The sequence below is a fragment of the Mustela erminea genome, chromosome 3 (genome assembly GCF_009829155.1).
Source record: "Mustela erminea isolate mMusErm1 chromosome 3, mMusErm1.Pri, whole genome shotgun sequence".
In the NCBI taxonomy this organism is placed as follows: domain Eukaryota; kingdom Metazoa; phylum Chordata; class Mammalia; order Carnivora; family Mustelidae; genus Mustela; species Mustela erminea.
Genome location: NC_045616.1, coordinates 61,908,355 through 61,926,262, shown reverse-complemented (window position 1 = coordinate 61,926,262; position 17,908 = coordinate 61,908,355). Strand labels below are relative to the sequence as shown.

The 17,908-nt window shown below is 35.5% G+C and overlaps 1 protein-coding gene across 1 annotated transcript in view; it reads right to left on the bottom strand.

Annotated features, from left to right (window-relative positions):
• The window catches only part of WDR41 (WD repeat domain 41), a 44,612-nt gene that overhangs the window by 10,776 nt on the left and 15,928 nt on the right, over positions 1-17,908 (bottom strand). The window contains exons 5-8 of the mRNA XM_032335910.1: positions 15,685-15,747; positions 10,907-11,018; positions 5,244-5,306; positions 1,009-1,119 (exon numbers count right to left, since the gene is read on the bottom strand). Coding sequence (XP_032191801.1) covers positions 1,009-1,119; positions 5,244-5,306; positions 10,907-11,018; positions 15,685-15,747 — 349 coding nt within the window. The remainder of the gene's footprint in view (positions 1-1,008; positions 1,120-5,243; positions 5,307-10,906; positions 11,019-15,684; positions 15,748-17,908) is intronic.

Genomic DNA, 17,908 nt, shown 5'->3' with positions numbered 1-17,908 from the left:
CTTTGCAGCTGGAAAGGGCATTCTCACACATATATCTGAAAAGGTGATTCAGTGGCAGGAAAATGGAAGACTGCATTTGGTGCTATCTGTATTCACCTTTGTTTTTCCTTCATGCTTATTATACAAAGTATCACTCAAAAACAGCCAACCCAGGGCTCAGGTCAGGGAGGGCCATCCAGTCCTCCCACTATATCATGTTCACAGCATCCGCACAGTTTCTTTCACAGTTTCCTTCTGACTGTCATCAAACGAAAACCACCCAGGACTCCTCTCCTATGAACGTGGAGTGCAGATCCCCCAGCAGAGATCTGATGATACAGAGGGGTCACTATATCTGAAAGTCAGCCAACTGAATGCCAGGACTGGGTTTGTGATCCTACCCTGCCATTGGATAAGAGAGTCACCTCACAGGAGATGATGATTAATATCACTATGACTCCAAATAAGATGTCTGGAAAGTCAAATCACACAACTACCAGGAAGGGCAAATATGACCCAACTTCTGCAGACCTTTCCTTTATCTTGGTGGTATTCTCTGGCAGTCTTCAATCATGATTCCACCCCGCTTGAACCTGCTCCTTCTGCTCTAAGTGTGTATCTTGCTATATGATTCTGTACTGTGTGGTCTATAGAAGAAAAACTAACCAGAACCATTTGCCAAAAATGCTGAAATGCTCCTAAGTGTTAGTATTTATAGCCCACGACACTCATCCCACAGCTACCACATAGCACCTGAGATAATCATGCTCCCTCCATCATCTTTTTTCTCTGCCTCATTCTATTTTTCTTATTCTTACCTCTTAGATGTACCAATCTATGAAACTTGGATCAGTTCCACTGGCTTAAACCTCAGAATTATTAGACTGCTGATCCTTATTAGTGTAAAGCATTATTTAAATGATGGTAATTACATAATCATAAAATAAAACAAGACTAAAGTTCAGAACAGGTTCTGTTAACAAGTGCAAAATTTTACAGAAAATAAACAGGTACACACTATAAGCTTACCATTGACATTAACCATTGAGAGAATATTATCCTGGTGATCAAGGAGGCGCTTAATTTCAAGAATATCCCATTCTACTGATTCTTCTGTGGGTGCTACCAGCCGGAAAATTACTAAATGAAAATAAAGATATAATTTTATTAAAATGGTCAAAGAAGATGATAGAATACTATTTCTGCTCAAAAAGTTAACATCTCATTAAGTGATAAAGATCTAAAATATTGAAAAACCCATGGCACCTGGGTGGCTCAGTCACTAAGCATCTGCCTTCAGCTCAGGTCATGATCCCAGGGTCCTGGGACTAAGCCCCACATCAGGCTCCCTGCTCATCGGGAAACCTGCTTCTCCCTCTCCCACTCCCTCTGCTTATGTTCCCTCTTTCTCTGTCAAATAAATAAAATCTTTTAAAAAATAGTAATAAAATAAAATATTGAAAAACCCATCTCCAAAAAAAGCCTTACTCATACTAGAGTGTATCTTTCAAATGACTGAGATGTTCGAGATGATTTACTAAAATCCCAAGTGAGTGTATCTTTACAATTGTTCCTTTATTAAAACTCTTCTAAGCCCAGAAGTTTCCATTCTATCTAGAGCTTCAGTGCAAGTCTGGCTACCCTGCCTCCATCTCTCCTTGGCCAGTGACTGGTCCATCTACAACCTAGAATCATCTTCATCATCAGCTTTCTCTACTCATGTTCTCAGGTCAGTAAGCACTGCTACAAAAGAAGCTACAAATTCATGTTTAACTTCAATTCAGCAAAGACTTCAGCAGCTATTAATTTTTTAACATTTTATTGATACTCAGGCATACACTACTGAATTATAAATTCTCTGAAAATGTGCCTCCTATTTTTGTGTGTCACAGATGTTCAATGTGTTCCTTTAATATACTTTTGACAATAATAGATGTTCAGTGTGTTGCTTTACTCATTATCTGACTTTAACAAATAGTTTTATTTAAACTTGTATAGATCCTAACTTTTAATATAGAAAACCCAAAAATCAAATCAACAGGAGTGATTCTATCAACATTTACTAAACATCTATTATGTTCCAGCAACTTAGACATCAAGTGTGAAAAAGTCCCAGTCACTGCACTAAAATATGGTCTAGAGTGGGAGTGAGACTTATAAACAAGCTTATGATCAATGTATTCAGTGCTGTAAATAAGTCACTGCCCCAAGTGCTACGGATGCTCACTGGTTAGGAAGACTGATATCTGAGAAGTGGGTAGGTCTCAGAAGTCATGTTCTTTCCAAGTGGTGGCTAATTACTACTAATGTCTGTCTTCTTTCTCACATTCCTCTCTGGAAAACAGATCATACCACATTTCTTTCTATGTCTCTGGACAATATGTTACCAACTGACAAATCTCTAGCCAAGAGATTTTATCCTGACAGCCATTCACATTCAAACTGTCTTTCAGTAAATACACGCTCACTTGGGATTTAGGTCTTTCAGTAAATACAAAGGGAACGCTTCTTGATACCTACCAAAGTTGTGTAAAAATTCTACTTATAGTTGGAATACTACCAAATCACCTTGAGATTGGGACTGTGGAATAATGAACAATGTACTATTTGATCAAACTAACAGAAATAATAACCTGAAATACTGACAAGAAAAGGAAACATACCCAAGTATGTTCCTACAAACTACCAACTCCTAAATATAATGTCAAACACTTCAGGCAAGTATTCAAAGGGTCATCTATGTAATAAGTTCAAGGAAATAAAACAAATATAAATTAGATCCAAAGACAAAAGGGAAGCAATAGTCAATTCTAAAAAATGGTTAAGAAAAAAAATAGCCTGGTCTTCTAAACCAAGATGAAGTCTCTGAGCTGACAGCCTTGCTTAGCTAGCAAAGCCTCAAAATCACTGACACACACAGGGAACTCAGAAAATTTATTTCCTACTGAAGGGGCTCCTGGGTGGCTCATTCAGTTAAGCATCTAACTCTTGGTTTCAGCTCAGGTTATGGTCTCAAGGTTTTGAGACAGAGCCCTGGTTGATCCTCTCCCGCTCCCTTCCTCTCTGCCCCTCCCCTTCACTCATGCATACACATAATAGTAAACAAATAAAATCTTAAATAAAAAAAATAAAGAAATTATATTTCCTGTTGAAAGGAGCATGTCCTCACACAGAAAAAAGAAATTGATATGGAACATTTAAACCCAAGAAATGGGCACAAATTGGGTCTTAGAAATAAAAAAGATAATCTATTTATGAGAATGAAATTTATTTTTATTGTATTTTTTTACTTATTTATCTATTTATTTTTAAGTAGGCTCCATACCCATCTTGGAGCCCAATGCAGGACTTGAACTCATGGCCCTTTATTTTTATGTAAGGAAAAATAGCATTATCTTTTATGCTAAAACTAACAAAATGCAGAACCTTATTTTTAAGATTTCATATTTTTTACAACTTATTTTCTGAATAAAACCTATTCTTTGCTGAGATCATGTTGTTCAGACTTTTTTGTTAAAAAACAATTTTACAAAAAGAGGGTGGTAAATGATAGTTTTCTTGTTCTTGCTTCTAATGTTTTTACTAAGCAAAATACTTTTGTACTAGTTAGAAATTTAAGAGTGTAGAAATGACCGCTGTAGGCAACAGGAGCCACTGAAGGCTTTAATCAAGGGATCAGCCTGCCTTTAGAGAGATTCTCTCCGGCACCTCCTGGAAAATACATCTGAGCAGCCCTAAACTAGAGGAGGACAAGGCACTGGAGAAGTACTACAGCAGAGGAGAGGAAAGAAGGCAGGTTAGGAGACTAGCAAAACAGAACAGGCAAGAGGGGAAAGGAGAGCCTGAACAGAGCAGCAGTAGTGAAACCGAAAGAAGAGGATCAAAATAGTTAGAGCAGCAGGTCCTCAGAGTATGCCCGCCAGCCAACAAACTCAGCAGCACCAAAACACGTGTCAGAAATGCAGAAGCTCAGGCCCCACTCCAGACCTGCTCTTAGCAGGCACTCCAGGTCTGAGTAAAATCTGAGTAAAATCTGAGAACCACTGAGTTAGGCAGTAAAATCAGCAAAACTCAAAGTGATTGGCTGGCTACAGGAGGAGAAAGGCAGAGAAAAGCTATGCAGGTTTCCCGCACCATCAAAAATGTAGGAAAACTGCATTTCTGCAAGGAAAAGAAAAAACTAAACAGAGTTATAGTATCTTTTGAAACTTATTGTATGGAAAGAAAGGATAAGCATAGGGTCTGGAAAATTACTTCTCTGACATGATGACACAAGGACAGGTCAGTTGAAAAAAGAGCAGGTTGGCTGCAACATCAAATGCCCTCTGGGATACATTAGAAAAATTCTTGTAGACGGGCGCCTGGGTGGCTCAGTGGGTTAAGCCGCTGCCTTCGGCTCAGGTCATGATCTCAGGGTCCTGGGATGGAGTCCCGCATCGGGCTCTCTGCTCAGCAGGGAGCCTGCTTCCTCTTCTCTCTCTCTGCCTGCCTCTTTGCCTATTTGTGATCTCTCTCTGTCAAATAAATAAATAAAATCTTAAAAAAAAAAAAAAAAAAAGAAATAAAGAAAAATTCTTGTAGAAAATAAGCAGCCTTTAAGCAGCCTGCTTACTCTATCACTTCTCGGCACCCCAATTCCATTCAAAAGGCAGTGGGCACAAAAGGCTTTTCTTACTGTGGGCTCCTGGCACTAAAAGAGCCAACAGTCAACAGTTAAGTGGCCTTCAAACAGCAGATTTATAATCAATTAATACATTTACAGAATTCCTCTTGCCAATCTCCCTCCCTCTGCTCTGAAGGTCCCCTACTACTCTGAAGGAAATGGTATAATTCCTCCCAAGAAAATGGGCCCCACTGGCTTCCTGAGGCAAAAATGTGATAGTGGCTGCTTCAGTAAATTCCCACAAAGAACATCCTCCAACCATCCAACTCAAGCACGGGATAGCTGTTTTATGTAGTTAAAATGTTTGCTAAATATATGGCTGCGGATCAACTACAGAGAGGACTATGGAATGTAAGTAGCCTTCTGTGGCATCAGACATAGGGTTACCCTGCCCCTACTTGACGAGGTTAGATCAAGCACAGAACAAAAACTGACCTAACGTCTTGAAAATGTCTCCTTCTCCACATCACTTCAACAATGAAACCAGGCCAACACTGGGGCAGGGGGAGATGTCCCCTAAATTAAATACTTGTCTTTCCGAAATATGTATACAAGTTTAGTTTTAATTTTTTAAAAAAATTACATAAAGAGTCCTACTCACTCAGTTCTTTGCCAACTGCTGCCACAACACAGTTCTTAGGTATTTCAATCAAAGCACTGATCCCTTAAAAAATATATAAAACAAAGGTCCAATTATTTTCTTCAAGAATGACATAAAAAATGAAAACATTCTAAGATTTATGTCAGTCACTTCCCAGAAAGGGGATGGAAACAATAAAGCTTACACAGTCTGCTACACCACACTTCCGTGCTTACCTACACATGGAAAATGATCCTTCAAAACGTATGTCAGACCTACAGAAGACACTGATAGTATTACTAAGGGCAGAATATGCTCTTTGAATATTTTTACCATTGTGGTCAACATTTTTACCAGGGATCCCTTAAGATAATCACCGGTATCACTCACAAGATGGGTAGCTCAAATAAGATGTAAAGCTGGCATTTTCCTCAATGTAAATTTAAAAAGCCTGAGCAGGCTCCCTGGCAGTAAATGAATTAAGTCACAATAATCAACAGCTAAGAATATGGCCTTTAAATAGCATGTTATTAATCAATTAGTACATTCACAAAATTCTTGTATTACTGTAAAAGTAAGAGTTTTGAGTATTTTTTTATAGTTGAATCATGAAAAGATCTTAGGGTAATCTTAACTTTCATAAAGACATTAAAATTATTACTTTGTCAGCAAGAATTAAAGAATTATATTAGATTCAGAACCACTTTGAGTTAGTAAAAAAACCTTTTAATTAAAGTTAATTTTCCATTATGAAATATATGTAATTTATACCTATATACACATATACACACACACAAATATATATGTGATTTATAATATACACAAATTTGAAAATATTCTACTCAGTTGCTTTAACTTACCACCCATCAAAAAACTAGCACTTTTGAGATATGGGGAGTATTTCTAACCTAAATCTTTTCTTCATGTAGGGTTGTTTTGATAGTACACTTTGTATTTTTCCATGTTCAAGGAGGATGAGGGGATAGTGGAGGAAGAGACAGGGGGAGCACTGGTACAAACCAAAGAAGTGGAGAAGACAGGCGAGCAGAGGAAGAGGTGTAAGAGGAGAATTCTAGATGCAGAAAACAGCTTGTTTAAACAATGTCACAGGAGCAAAACGTACAGCACAAGGAATATAGTCAGTGGTATTATATTAACACTGTACAGTGGCTGTACAAATGGTAGTAGCTACACTTGTGGTGAGCACAGTGTAACATATAATTGTTGAATCACTATGCTATTCACCTGAAACTAATGTAACATTATGTCAATTATACTAAAATAAAAAAATTTTTTATCAAACAATGAAAACACTGGAAACTCAGCAATCTAGAAACAGCAACTTAATACACAAATCACAGAACACACTGCTTTTGAAAGACAAAAGATATCGTGCGCTCTAGGTTCTTTCCATTGCATTGTACTAGGACTACCTTTGCTTATTTCCAAATACAAAGTAACTGCCCACAGAAGCCCTACTAGCCTAAAATCAAGCAAGGCTTATGAAAGGAGCTTCCTGAGCTAAAGATCTAAGAGCATTGCTAATTCAATGGCATCCTGTAATGTGGAAAACCCAAATCACAAAAAGCTCACTGTTGGTACCCTATGGTCTTCTCAAACATCTCTAAAAGATTTTCTCAAAGGATTCCACTATCTCTTGAGACTGATAAATAGGGCAATACTGTGATTACTTAGCAGTTCTCAAAGATAACTTGCAAAAGACAGGGAGACTACAATAATAGATGGTTCCTTACACTAACATACAAAACATTCTTGTTAGCCCTGACTTCAGTATTTCACAACATAGTTAATAATAATTTTCATGGAGTAAAATTCACAGGTAGCCACAGGCTAGTGTAAGAAACACAAAGGAAAATATACATGTAAATAAAGAGATATAACTCATATGAGAATAGGAAATAAAAAAATACAATCTAGATACCACCAACATTACGAGGCATCAAACATTCAATGGAAAGGTAAAATTGTAAATCCTAGAACGGTATTTGATTTAGTTTTGCTAAGACATCTTATTAGTTTTATGCTATTTTATAGTATCTGTGAAAATGAGTTAGTTCCAAATGTGAACTGTAAATACAATTCACAGGGCTCCTGCTACCTTTAAAACTTCAATATGCTTAATAATGTTCTTTCTACAGTGTCCATGGGAAACGTAGTTAACAGTGTTATCACATGACTTCAAAGTTATTACTCAAATTTACTCATTTGTACTTAAGTATTTTTACTCTGGAGAGTTTTTAGTTTTATTTTTTAAGATCCTTGGTATCAGAAGTCAAAAATGATTTTCTTGAGTTTGGTTAAAACCAAATATCACCCAAATTCTGAGAAAACAGAATTTCATTAGTAAGTTTGCAGAATGTATGAACTTTATAGCAAAACCAATTGTAAAATGAAATTATCCTTTGGAATCTATTCAAAGTCCATTAACCTCACAAAGAAGGAAATGCTATTAAAAAGTCAAAAGGGTTTAATTCCACCTGTCAATGTGCTCATCAAACTCAGTTTAGGAACAGAGCCCAAGAGCATATATGAAAAGGTTTTCCTTGATCACTTTTGAGAAATGCTGTTAGAATGGGTGAACCCGTAAGGAGGGCATGTATTGCATGAAGCACTGGGTGTGGTGCATAAACAATAAATTCTGTAGTAACAAGATTAAAGCAGTGATCACAAACCTCCCCAAAAACAAAGAGCCCAGGACCTGATGGATTCCCTGGGGAATTCCACCAAACTTTCAAAGAAGAAATAACACTTATTCTCCTGAAGCTGTTTCAAAAAATTGAAGCAGAAGGAGAACTTCCAGACTCTTTCTATGAAGCCAGCTACCCTGATCCCTAAACCAGGCAAAGACCCTACCAAAAAGGAGAATTTCAGACCATTATCACTGATGAATATGGATGCCAAGATTCTCAACAAGATCCTAGCAAACAGGATCCAACAGCACATTAAAAAGATTATCCACCATGACCAGGTGGGATTCATCCCTGGGCTACAAGGATGGTTCAACATTCGCAAATCAATCAATGTGATAGAACAAATCAGTAAGAGAAGAGAAAAGAAGCACATGGTCCTCTCAATCAATGCAGAAAAAGCATTTGACAAAATCCAGCATCCGTTCCTGAATAAAACACTTCAAAGTATAGGGATAGAGGAAACATTCCTGAACTTCATAAAATCCATCTATGAAAGACCCACAGCAAATATCATTCTCAATGGGAAAAAGCTTGCAGCCTTCCCGTTGAGATCAGGAACACGACAAGGATGCCCACTCTCACCACTCTTGTTCAACATAGTATTAGAAGTCCTAGCAACAGCAATCAGACAACAAAGAGAAATAAAAGGTATCCAAATCGGCAATGAAGAAGTCAAACTCTCTCTCTTCACAGATGACATGATTCTTTATATGGAAAACCCAAAAGACTCCACCCCCAAACTACTAGAACTCATACAGCAATTCTGCAACGTGGCAGGATACAAAATCAATGTACAGAAATCAGTGGCTTTCTTATACACTAACAATGAAAATACAGAAAGGGAAATTAGAGAATCAATTCCATTTACTATAGCACCAAGAACCATAAGATACTTGGGAATAAACCTAACCAAAGAGATAAAGGATCTGTACTTGAGGAACTACAGAACACTCATGAAAGAAATTGAAGAAGACACAAAAAGATGGAAGACCATTCCATGCTCTTGGATCGGAAGAATAAGCATTGTTAAAATGTCTATACTGCCTAGAGCAATCTATACTTTTAATGCCATTCTGATCAAAATTCCATCGGTATTTTTCAAAGAGTTGGAGCAAATAATCCTAAAATTTGTATGGAATCAGAAGAGACCCCGAATCGCTAAGGAAATGTTGAAAAACAAAAATAAAACTGGAGGCATCATGTTACCTGATTTCAAGTTTTACTACAAAGCTGTGATCACCAAGACAGCAGGATACTGGCATAAAAACAGACACACAGACCAGTGTAACAGAGTAGAGAGCCCAGATATGGACCCTCAACTCTATGGTCAAATAATCTTCAACAAAGCAGGAAAAACTATACATGGAAAAAAGACAGTCTCTTCAATAAATGGTGCTGGGAAAACTGGACAACTCTATGTAGAAGAATGAAACTCAACCATTCTCTTACACCGTACACAAAGATAAACTCAAAATGGATAAAAGACCTCAACGTGAGAGGTCTCCATCAGAATCCTAGAGGAGAACATAGGCAGTAACCTCTTCGATATCAGCCAAAGCAACTTTTTTCAAGATATGTCTCCAAAGGCAAAGGAAACAAAAGTGAAGATGAATTTTTGGGACTTCATCAAGATCAAAAGCTTCTGCACAGCAAAGGAAACAGTGAACAAAACAAAGAGGCAACCCACAGAATGGGAGAAGATATTTGCAAATGACAGTACAGACAAAAGACTGATATCCAGGATCTATAAAGAACTCCTCAAACTAAACACACACAAAACAATCATATGAAAAAATGGGCAGAAGATATGAACAGACACTTCTCCAATCAAGACATACAAATGGCTATCAGATACATGAAAAAATGTTCATCACTAGCCATCATGGAGATTCAAATTAAAACCACATTGAGATACCACCTTATACCAGTTAGAATGGCCAAAATTAGCAAGACAGGCAACAACATGTGTTGGAGAGGATGTGGAGAAAGGGGAACCTCTTACACTGTTGGTGGGAATGCAAGTTGGTGCAGCCACTTTGGAAAACAGTGTGGAGATTCCTTAAGAAATTAAAAATAGAGCTTCCCTATGACCCTGCAATTGCACTACTGGGTATTTACCCCAAAGATACAGATGTAGTGAAAAGAAGGGCCATCTGTACCCCAATGTTTACAGCAGCAATGGCCACGGTCGCCAAACTGTGGAAAGAACCAAGATGCCCTTCAACGGACGAATGGATAAGGAAGATGTGGTCCATATACACTATGGAGTATTATGCTTCCATCAGAAAGGATGAATACCCAACTTTTGTAGCAACATGGACGGGACTGGAAGAGATTATGCTGAGTGAAGTTAAGTCAAGCAGAGAGAGTCAATTGTCATATGGTTTCACTTATTTGTGAAGCATAACAAATAACATGGAGGACAAGGGGAGATGGAGAGGAGAAGGGAGTTGAGGGAAATTGGAAGGGGAGGTGAACCATGAGAGACTATGGACTCTAAAAAACAATCTGAGGGTTTTGAAGGGGGGGGGGTGGGAGGTTGGGGGAACCAGGTGGTGGGTATTAGAGAGGGCACCGATTGCATGGAGGACTGGGTGTGGTGCAAAAACAATGAATACTGTTAGGCTGAAAAGAAATAAAAAATAAAAATAAATAAAAAAAACAAAACCAATGAATTCTGGAACACTGAAAAGAAATTTTAAAAAGAAAAAAAAAAGAAAAAAAAAAGAATGGAAGGGAAGGGAAGGCCAAAAGAGGGTAGGCGGGGTCTTCTCCCTCCAATTTGGGACAGAATTGGATTTTGCACAACCATGGACCTGAATTGGAGAAACACAGTTACAGGAAATATTCAGAATTGAAAAGAGAAATCCCTTATATTAACCTTTGTATTCATAGAAAGTCTCTTTGAAGATTCATTATATCTTTTAAAGCTTATCAATCATGGTTCATAATTACTCTGATTTGTTTTCTTACCTGTATCAGAAAGATGACTGGTCTTACACAGGAGATCTAATTTTTGGTTCCACACACATAGGTCATTCCCACCAGAGAGCCAAATATCTAGCCTCTGAAGAACAATTAAACACTGCAAAATTCATGTGAAATGTAAATCAGTTTAGAATTTCAAGCATTCACTGGTTGTTTTCAAATATATCCACAAGTTCTTTGCTACCATTCTCTTAAGGGGTGAAGCTTAAGTCACCCTTGAATGCAGGCTTTCCTAAGTGACTAGCTTCAACAAATAGAAGGTGGCAGAAGGGATGGTGTGTGACTTACCAGACTACATCATAAAAGACATGGTGGTTTCCTCCTAGCTCTTTCTTGGATCACTCACTCTAGGGTGAACACACAGAAAGCAGCCATATGGAGAAAGATGAATGTGCAAAACACTGAGACCTCTGGACAACAGCCAGCATTACCTCACCAAGCACATGAACCTCCAACTCCACTCAAGCCTTTAGGTGACAGCAACTTCATAATACACATGGAGCCAACACTACTTAGCTCAGCTTCTATTTATTCCTGACCACTAATACTGTGAGGTAATATTTATTGTTTCAAGCAACAAAGTTTTGAGGTAATTTGATACTCAGTAATAGATAATTAATACACAAGGCTTAAATAAACTTCCTTAAAAAATAAAAATGGAATATGACCTTAGTTTTTGTGTAATTCTCAAATTAGTATCTCCTAATTCTTAACTTGGGAAAATGAGTTTTTCAAGTCTACAGAAGTCCTTTAACTTGAATAGTACTTTAAAGTCCACACCTTTAGTTGTACTCTGCCCACACATGACTCTGAGTGAGTGCAAGGATAAGAGTGACAGAAAAATAAAAAAGAAAAGGTTCTGGTAGTCTTGTCTAAGCAGAGGGTAGGGTTGCTTTTAAAGCTGCTGGAATAAAAAGGGTTGAAAATAATGTAGTTTATATTTCAAAAGTTCCTACCCTAATTTTGTAATGTTTAATAATTCAGTATTTAATATTTAAGAATCAATATTTAATAATATACTTTGTTCCCTTTTTTGCCAAATAATATTCCACTGTATGGATACAGCATACTTACCTATCCTTAGTTGGTGGACATTTATACTAGTTTTGTGTTATATATAGTGCTGCCATGAATATTCACATACAAGTTTTTGTGTGGACATAATTTTCATCTCTTGACAATGAAATAGGAATACCTAGGACTGAGATTGTTAAGCCAAATGACAACTCTGCTTAACATTCTGATGAACAAACAACTTTCAAGGTGGCTTTACCATTTTACAATTCCAGCAGCAAAGTATGAAGGTTCCCGACTGTCTCCTTATCAACACTTACTATTACCTGTCTCAGGTATTAGCCATCTAGTGTATATGAAATAGTATTGCAAAAAAATAATGGTTTTGACTTGCATTTCTCTAATACTTAATGATGTTGAGCTTCTTTTCACATGCTTACTGGCCATCTGTATATATTGTTTGGAGAAATCTTTCACATTACCTATTTTTAATTCGGTTGTCTTTTTATTGTTGAGTTTTAAGAGTTCTTTATATATTCAGGATACAAGTTCCTTATTAGATATATGATTTGCAAATATTTTCTCCCATTCTATGGGTTGTCTTTTCACATTCTTGATAGGATTCTTCGAAGTATAAATGCATTTGTACTTTTGATGAAATGCAATTTTGATGAAATGCAATTTATTTTCATTTTGATGAAATGCAATTTATCACTTTTTTTGCTACTGTTTTTTTGGTGTCATCCAAGATCACAAATATTTTCTCCCATATTTCTTCTAAGAGTTTTTACAGTTTCAGGTTTTTTTATGATCTCTGATCCATTTTGAATTTTTATATGGCATGAGGCAGGGATCCCAGGTTTTTTTTTTGCATGTGGACATCCAGTTGACCTGGCATTATTTGTTGAAGAGACTATTCTTGCTCTTTTTGAAAAGTCTTGGCATCCTTGTCAAAACTCTAGTGATCAAATATGTGAGGTTTTATTTCTGGACTCTCAATTATATTCCATTGATCTGTATGACATCCTTAACCAGTACCACACTGTTCTAATTACTATAGCTTTGTAATAAATTTTGACATTGGGAACTTTGAATCTTTTAACTTTGCTTTTTATTTGCAAAACTGTTTTAACTATTCTGGGGTCCCGTGCACTTCTGTATGAATTTTAGGGATCAGCTTGTCAATTTCTTAGGGGAAGGGAAGCCTGCTGGGATTTTGATGGAGACGGTGTCCAATGTATAAATCATTCTGGGTACTGCTATAATCTTAACAATAATAAATTCAATTTATGAATATGGAATGACTTTCCAGTTCCTTAGATTTTCTTTAGTTTCTTCCAAAAAGTATTTTGTAATTATTCATGTGCAACTCTCTTGTTTCTTCTTTAAATTTGTTTGTATATATTTCATTCTTTTGGATGCTACTGTAAATTCATTTCATTTCCTTAGTTTTTCTAAATTTTTTTTTCTTAATTTCATTTTTGGATGTTCGTTACTAGTGTATAGACATACAATTAATTTTGTATTGTATATTTTTACTGTATACTGCTAAATTCATTTATTGGTTCTAACAGTTTTGGTTATCAATTTAAGATCTAGTATATAGATTATGTCACTTGTAAATACAGTTTTATTTCTTCCTTTTCAATATGGATGCCTTTTATTTCTTTTTTATTGCCCACAACACTCAAGAGTGCCATCCTTGTCTTCTTCCTGATCTCAGGGGGAAAAGTTCCGGTTAGTCTTTCACCATTAATATGGTGTCAGCTCTGGGGTTTTCATAAATGTCCTTTATTATGCTGGCAAAGTTCTCTCTATTCTTAGTTTGTTGACTATTTTTTTTACCATGAGAGGATGCTGAAGTCTATAAAATGCTTTCTCTGCATCTACTCAGATGATCGTGGTTTTTTGTCTTTTATTCTTACTATGGTATATTACAGTTATTGATTTTTCAAATCAAACTAAGATAATTGGTCATGGTGTATAATCCTCTTTATATGTTGTTGATTTGCTAGTATTTTGTTAAGGATAATATACTTCTTTTGCCACTTAACATCTTATTAGGATTTTCCAAACTCCTTATGAATTCTCTGAAATACCATTTTTAGCATATTTATCTACTGTAATTTAAGTATCTTCCTGTAAGACATTTAGGATACTGCCAATCAACCATTTAAAAAATATATCTTCAATAGACATTTTTGTTCATAAATCTCTAAGGTGTTTTTTTTTTTTTCTGTAATTTCCTTTAAAGAGTTCTCTATAAGTAGAATCTCTGGGTCAATTCATGTAATCATTTTAAAATTTTCATTAATAACGTCAAACTGCCTTCTAGGAATATCATCAACTTATACTCTCAACAGAAAAAAAAAAAAAAGCCAACTTCATCCTTTCCTTGTTAATATGAACACTTATAAAAATTTTAATAACTCAAAAAATAATAGTATTTCTTATATTTATTAGGAATCTGATTTTGATAAATTATCTCTTCAAGGACAACTGATTCCCTGAAATAAGGTGAGTGAAATGCTATTTTTCCACAGTGTCTTATGTGAAACACGATCGCAGCAGGAGTAAAAACAACCATCGAGCTAACATTACAGTAAAACCTCTTCAAAAAGTACTTTCACCACACTGGAATAAGATACCTCTTAATGATCAGTTCCTATAAACAGTTCACCAAAGGAATTTGTCCAAAATACACCAAACTTTTTCTTCTGAATATTCTCTATTCCTTCAGTTCATGTATTTTCATTTGAAACCTTACGACCTCTATCAAACGGCAGGGATATTTCTTAAGGAATTTTTAAAAAGCACCTTTTCAGATCAAATAAAGCCTTGAAATTCTCATCAAATCAATACTTTATTAACTTGCTCAAATACAGTCCATGGTTAAATTGGATACAAGTATTTCTGGACACTTTCTTCTCCTCAGAAACTCTACTAAATTGATAATAAAAAGAGCAATAGTAGCATGAGATGGCTACCACAGATGATGCCTTTTAAGAAAAAAAATCAAATACCTTGATTACTGGCACAAAGCAATTCTTTTAACATAAAAAAAAATTGTTAGCTCCAATGTAAAGACAAATTATCCTTAAAACAAATAAGGAAACATCACATTTTACAAGATCAGTTCCTCAAACTTGCTGACAATATTGAAAAAGAGTGGCATTTTCTAAGAACATCCGAGGTAACTTCTGTAGGAATCAAAGTAACAAGGTCCTCTCCAACATGGGGCAGAATTCATATCATGTGATAAGCCCCAATTAATATTTGTTTGTAAAATGAAAGGAATTAATAGTAGCAGCCTATGAGCCACATAACATTTCTCTGGAACTAAGGAATTCATTTGTCTCATCCTCATGACCGTATAAAAGCAGAGACTGAGGGACAAATAAATCCATGTTTTTAGTTCAAAATACAAAAAACAAAACAAAACAAAAAAGACTAGCTATTGGAATAGTCATTCTGCAAGTAACATATCTTCCTAAAATTACCTACAAGAAACATACTAGGTACTATCCTTATGTTGTTATATATTCACTCCCGTATCTAATTTTAAGTTCAAACATTCTAATATTTAATATAGAAGCTCTCAAAAATCCAGTCTTTGAACAATCAAATGACTGTAGGTATGTGTGAAAGAAATAATTCCTAAAACCAACAAAAGTAATTTCATATAACTTATTAAACATTTTTTCTAAAAGAAAAACATTATTACCAGTAGATAATGCACAAGATTTTACCTTTACAGTAGACTGGAAGCTGGATACTTTCCGAACCTGTCTGCCGGTATCACAATCCCATAAGTAAACTTATGTTAAGAAATAATTTCTAAACAAAAGGTTAAAATCTCAGTTAGGAGATAACTTTTCTAATAGTTAAATTATGAATATTACACATTCAGGTAGAAAAATCTTAAAGTAAAGCATAAAATATTTATCATTTATGCCATTAATAAAATTAAATCATATAGTAAGTTATCAACTCAGCATAGCAAGCTTACAACCTAAAATAAGTTTGAGGCAAATTTTACTATCAAACTATGTGAAAATGTCAACAAAATGAGTGGTCTGAATACTGAGTATTTGCAGGCATTAAATATTTTTACAAGCGTTTAAATTTTAAGACTTACTCTCTAAAACTGTCCACCATAATCTAATAAACATTGAATGAAGTATTTATACCCAAAACTGTCAACTTCATTAATTCTCACTTGAAAGCTCCTCAATATGCATGGCATGACTTACTACTATTCTACTAATTCACAGAACCCTGTGACAGTGTATTACTTGTAAACATATTTAAAACCATTACAGGACCTCCATTAAGTATCCGAGGTTAGTTTGACTTAAGGAGCATAACAATTTTCCAACTTTTCACCCCATTTCCTAAGGTAACATACACATTTTGCAGCATCTTTGGGCACACATTTATAACATGCAGACAAATATATATACATATATACAGGTATACACACACACACACGTAAATGAATAGAGTTAAGACTCACTTGACAAAAATTAAAAATTTATCTTCAACATTTAATTAATAAAGTTTATTAATAGTGGAGGCTCAAGCAGCCTGAAATTATTTTTAACAAGAAAATCAGTGAAGAAAATGTCTCTATACCATCATTTTAAAGTGACGTTCATATTGACACTGTCTCAACTACTCATCTCCATACTATAACAGCCACTTAATAATTGCCTCTAAGATTATAGTAGCTTAGGAATGGTCTAATAAAAACAAAGTATTTTAAATTCTGTTTTTGTAGATTATACTGATACTGAAAACAAACAAAAAGTTTAGGCCCTAAAATAATATTTGTCTCAATGGAACAGTAGTAATAAAGTTACTCTGACTCAAACCTATGTAATATTGCTTATGCAACACTGTCATCACAAAATACACTTTACTTCCTGTAAATCTTACCTTGAAATTTTTTCACCTATTAGCAATCTGTCTAGAAATCACTTGAGCTAATGAGCTCATTTAAAGTGCGTTATGGGGCACCTGGATGGCTCAGTCAGTTAATCATCTACCTTCAGTCAGGTCATGGGATTGAGTCCCTGGTCAGGCTCCTTGCTCATCAGGGGAGTCTGCTTCTCCCTCTCTTTCCACCCCTCACTCCTTCTCATGGTAAGGTTTGCAGGCACTCACTCACTCACACTAATAAATAAATAAAATCTTTCAAAAAAATAAAGTGCATAATAAGCTCTGTCTTGGTTCTGAAGAAGCCCAGGAAAACACCTACTCCTCTGGGCATACTCCAAAACTCACTTCCCTCATGCTTCAAACTATTTAAACAGAATTCTCAGGTAAGCACAGACTATTTAAAGTTAATCTCTGATACCTTTTTTAATTAAAAAAAAAAGTAAAATTAAGTATTTGGCCAAGGCCTTCGCAAATCTAATTCCTCATATAAATATTAAAGGCTAAATTTGTTTAAGGAAAATATTTTATGAAGGCAGTATTATACAGTGGTTCAGAGTTCTGACCCTGCAGTCAGACTGCTTGCGATCTGTCCTTGAATAGCTGTATGACCTAAGACAAACTCTCTGTGCCTCTCTTTTCTTTTCTGGAAGTGAGAATAAGAATACTTATTATAAAAATTAAACACGTTATATATGTATATGGAATATATGTAAAAACATATGTAATATATGTTAAATAGAACAATGCCTAGCACACATAAGTGCTCTCTACAAAACTTTACCATTTTGTTACACCTTAAATTTTTACCTACAAGTTGGCCAGGGTGGGAGGGGGGAGTTTACTCTTTTAAAATCGTTTTTAAATACTAAATATTAAACACTGAGCAGATGGTAATTCACTTTTCTGCCAAGCTCAGATGTTCAAAAGGTTCTTATGGGTTGGGGCCATTACACTTCTTTTGCTGTACAATACTGTACAAACACAAATGTGAATTATTCTCCAATCTAACTCATCTTTGTTTCTCTAAATTGG